Raw genomic sequence first — 2,515 nt, 5'->3', positions numbered from 1 at the left:
GTGTGTGTGTGTGTGTGTGTGTGTATGTATGTGCGTGTGCGTGTAATTATCATTTATAATTAGTGTATGCGTGATATAATTCACGTTTCAAATCATAATTTTGTTTTCATTCTCTTCGTTTCATGATTTTGTATTTCGCTTTTAATTATGTTTTTATTTCCTTCGCTTCATTTAGTGATTCATTTGTTGTGTATTAACTCATACAAAGTCGGATCATCATTCAGCCGCTTTTAAAATCTCACGATAGCGCCCCACATACTTCAGCTATACATCGTTTCATAGGTACTTGTTTTGGCTTGTGTGTAAATCTGGTGTATGGTTCTGTGTGTTTTAGAAGTGGTTGTGTGTGTGCAGAATGTATTATTGGTATGGGCGATGCCATGAGTACAGACACAGGCGGCGTAGGTATTGGCAAAGAAGTTTCCGGGACAGGCATCTGCGTAGGTGTAGGTATTGGCAAAGGAGTTCTCGGGAGAGGTGCATGCACAAGCGTAGGCGTAGGTACCGGCAAGGATGTTTTCGGGACAGGCACATGCACTTACATTCGTAGGCGTAGGTATTGGCCAAGGAGTTTCCGGGACAGGCACATGCGTAGGCGTAGGTATCGGTGAAGAAGTTTCCGGGACAGCGGCTTTGTTGTACCAGATGAATTGCAGTTGATCTTCACCAAAGCCGGTAGATTTCTTCGCGTGGTGCCCGACTGCAATAAAGTAAGCTTTACATACTTTGCATTGTTTGCATTCAGAGTTATCCTTAATTTTAGCAAAGGCAGCAGTATCTGTTGTAATCGGTCGTACAGTTGTTCCATCTGGTAGTGTGGCGTTCTCATGTATCCATTTGGATAAAGTGCGATCGTCGCTGAATTCGGGGCAGTGTTTTGCGTGGATACCCATAGAGATGAAGGACACATCACATACGAGGCATTGTTTGTAGTTAGGATTTGCTTTCGTTTTTGGATCCAACGCTGTTCGATTTTTAGTATACTGTCTCTTTACGCTTTCCAATGTTGTGGCGTAGCTCGCACTCCAATTTGTACTGAGGTCCTTTCGTAAACGTTGTATTGCTGCCTCTGCTGAAATCTTGTCCGCGGTCCCAACACCTTGCACAAACCATTCATGGCACTTAACAACCTGCTCGGTATCGAGCCTAGTACTCTCACCAGATAAGCGGGATTTTCTTTTTACAGTATCGGTTTCCCATCCTGTCCTTCATATGCGGTGGGTTACTGGTTAACACTGGGGCCAAATCAACATTGACAGCAGAAGGACCACCATCAGCAATTAGAGCGGCTACCTGAGCAGCTGATCGAGTGGGATTTACCTCTTGGACTACACTGGTACCTGATACGTGTTCAAGTAGTGCCTGAACATACATGTGTTTCTTTCCTGTGCCTTTGACGAAAACTGTATTTGTGTTGGGCGGCGATGAAATCTCGCATTCAAATTCTTGCAAAACGTAATTTTCCTTGAAGGTACACGTGTAGGGCACAAACCAAGGCAGAATATCGGTTTGTGTGTAAAACGTCAATCCCTCAGTATCTTCGTTGAATATAACTTCATATGTCTTTTGTACCCCATCCCTAATCTTCTTTTGTGCTGCTGCGTCATCCTTTTTGGTAGTACTCTTTGCGCCGCGTCGCACATTAGCGTATGCGACAGTCGTATTTCAAATTGTCCGAGTACCACATTTCTTGTTGTCATCCCAACACACAAGTGCATGATAGATATCCTCGAGATTAGTTATATCTCTCATATACATTATCCAATTAGATATTTATTGGGCCACAAACGAGAAATGCGCGTTTAATATTGACTTGCCCTGCAGGGCTTCGGTAAAGATCCAGCGCTCTATCCTTAAATCCTTCCCTGTTCACTGTAACTCTCGGGAAGTTCTCGACGCTGGAGAAGGCCCCTGCGTTATCACTCAGTATCGTAATAAGCTTTTGTAGTAGGATATTTCTTACTTATGTGCAACATGAGACCTTCAAGTGTGGATTGAACACTGGCGCTGTTCTGATTATGGTCGTCCATGACCATATCAAGGTATTTAGGATATATATTCCCATTCTTCTCGTTCCTTTCCATGATCGCTGCACTCAATAAACTGTGACCACGTTTGCCAAAGTATTTGATCATATCTCCGAGATACCATTATGATAGAATCTTCTGCTTGTGATCTAAAATCACAAGCAGACTCTCAGAGTCTAGTGAATTCTTGATTTTGTCTTGCCAGGAGCCTATGGCCATGTGATTTCTAAACATTATGATTTCAGAGTCTATACTCTTTAAGCACAGGAAGTATAGGTACTAGCTCTGCAAAATCCATACCATTAGCTAGTTGAACATTATCTCCGATCTGTGGCGGCAGCATGTTGATGAGCTCTGTCCACACCGGCTCATCACTCGTACCATCAACTCTGGAATCTCTATATTCACTGGTTCCGTGCTGCCGGCCGCTAGTTGTGCTGATCCTGCATCGACTCGCATTCTATGTGATTTATTCATTAAGCTTTCAC

General features: G+C 43.3%; 1 protein-coding gene across 1 annotated transcript; it reads right to left on the bottom strand.

Moving 5' to 3' along the window:
* Positions 1–260: 260 nt before the first annotated feature.
* SARC_05356 (hypothetical protein) lies at positions 261–893 on the bottom strand (the record flags this gene model as incomplete). The annotated part of the gene is made up of 1 exon (XM_014300790.1): positions 261–893. One exon carries the CDS (start codon positions 891–893, stop codon positions 261–263), a length of 633 nt encoding a protein of 210 aa, XP_014156265.1.
* Positions 894–2,515: the final 1,622 nt, after the last annotated feature.

This window comes from Sphaeroforma arctica (assembly GCF_001186125.1).
Source record: "Sphaeroforma arctica JP610 unplaced genomic scaffold supercont1.338, whole genome shotgun sequence".
NCBI lineage: Eukaryota > Ichthyosporea > Ichthyophonida > Sphaeroforma > Sphaeroforma arctica.
The sequence above is the reverse complement of the archived record's forward strand: the minus strand, read 5'-3'. Positions and strand labels throughout refer to the sequence as shown.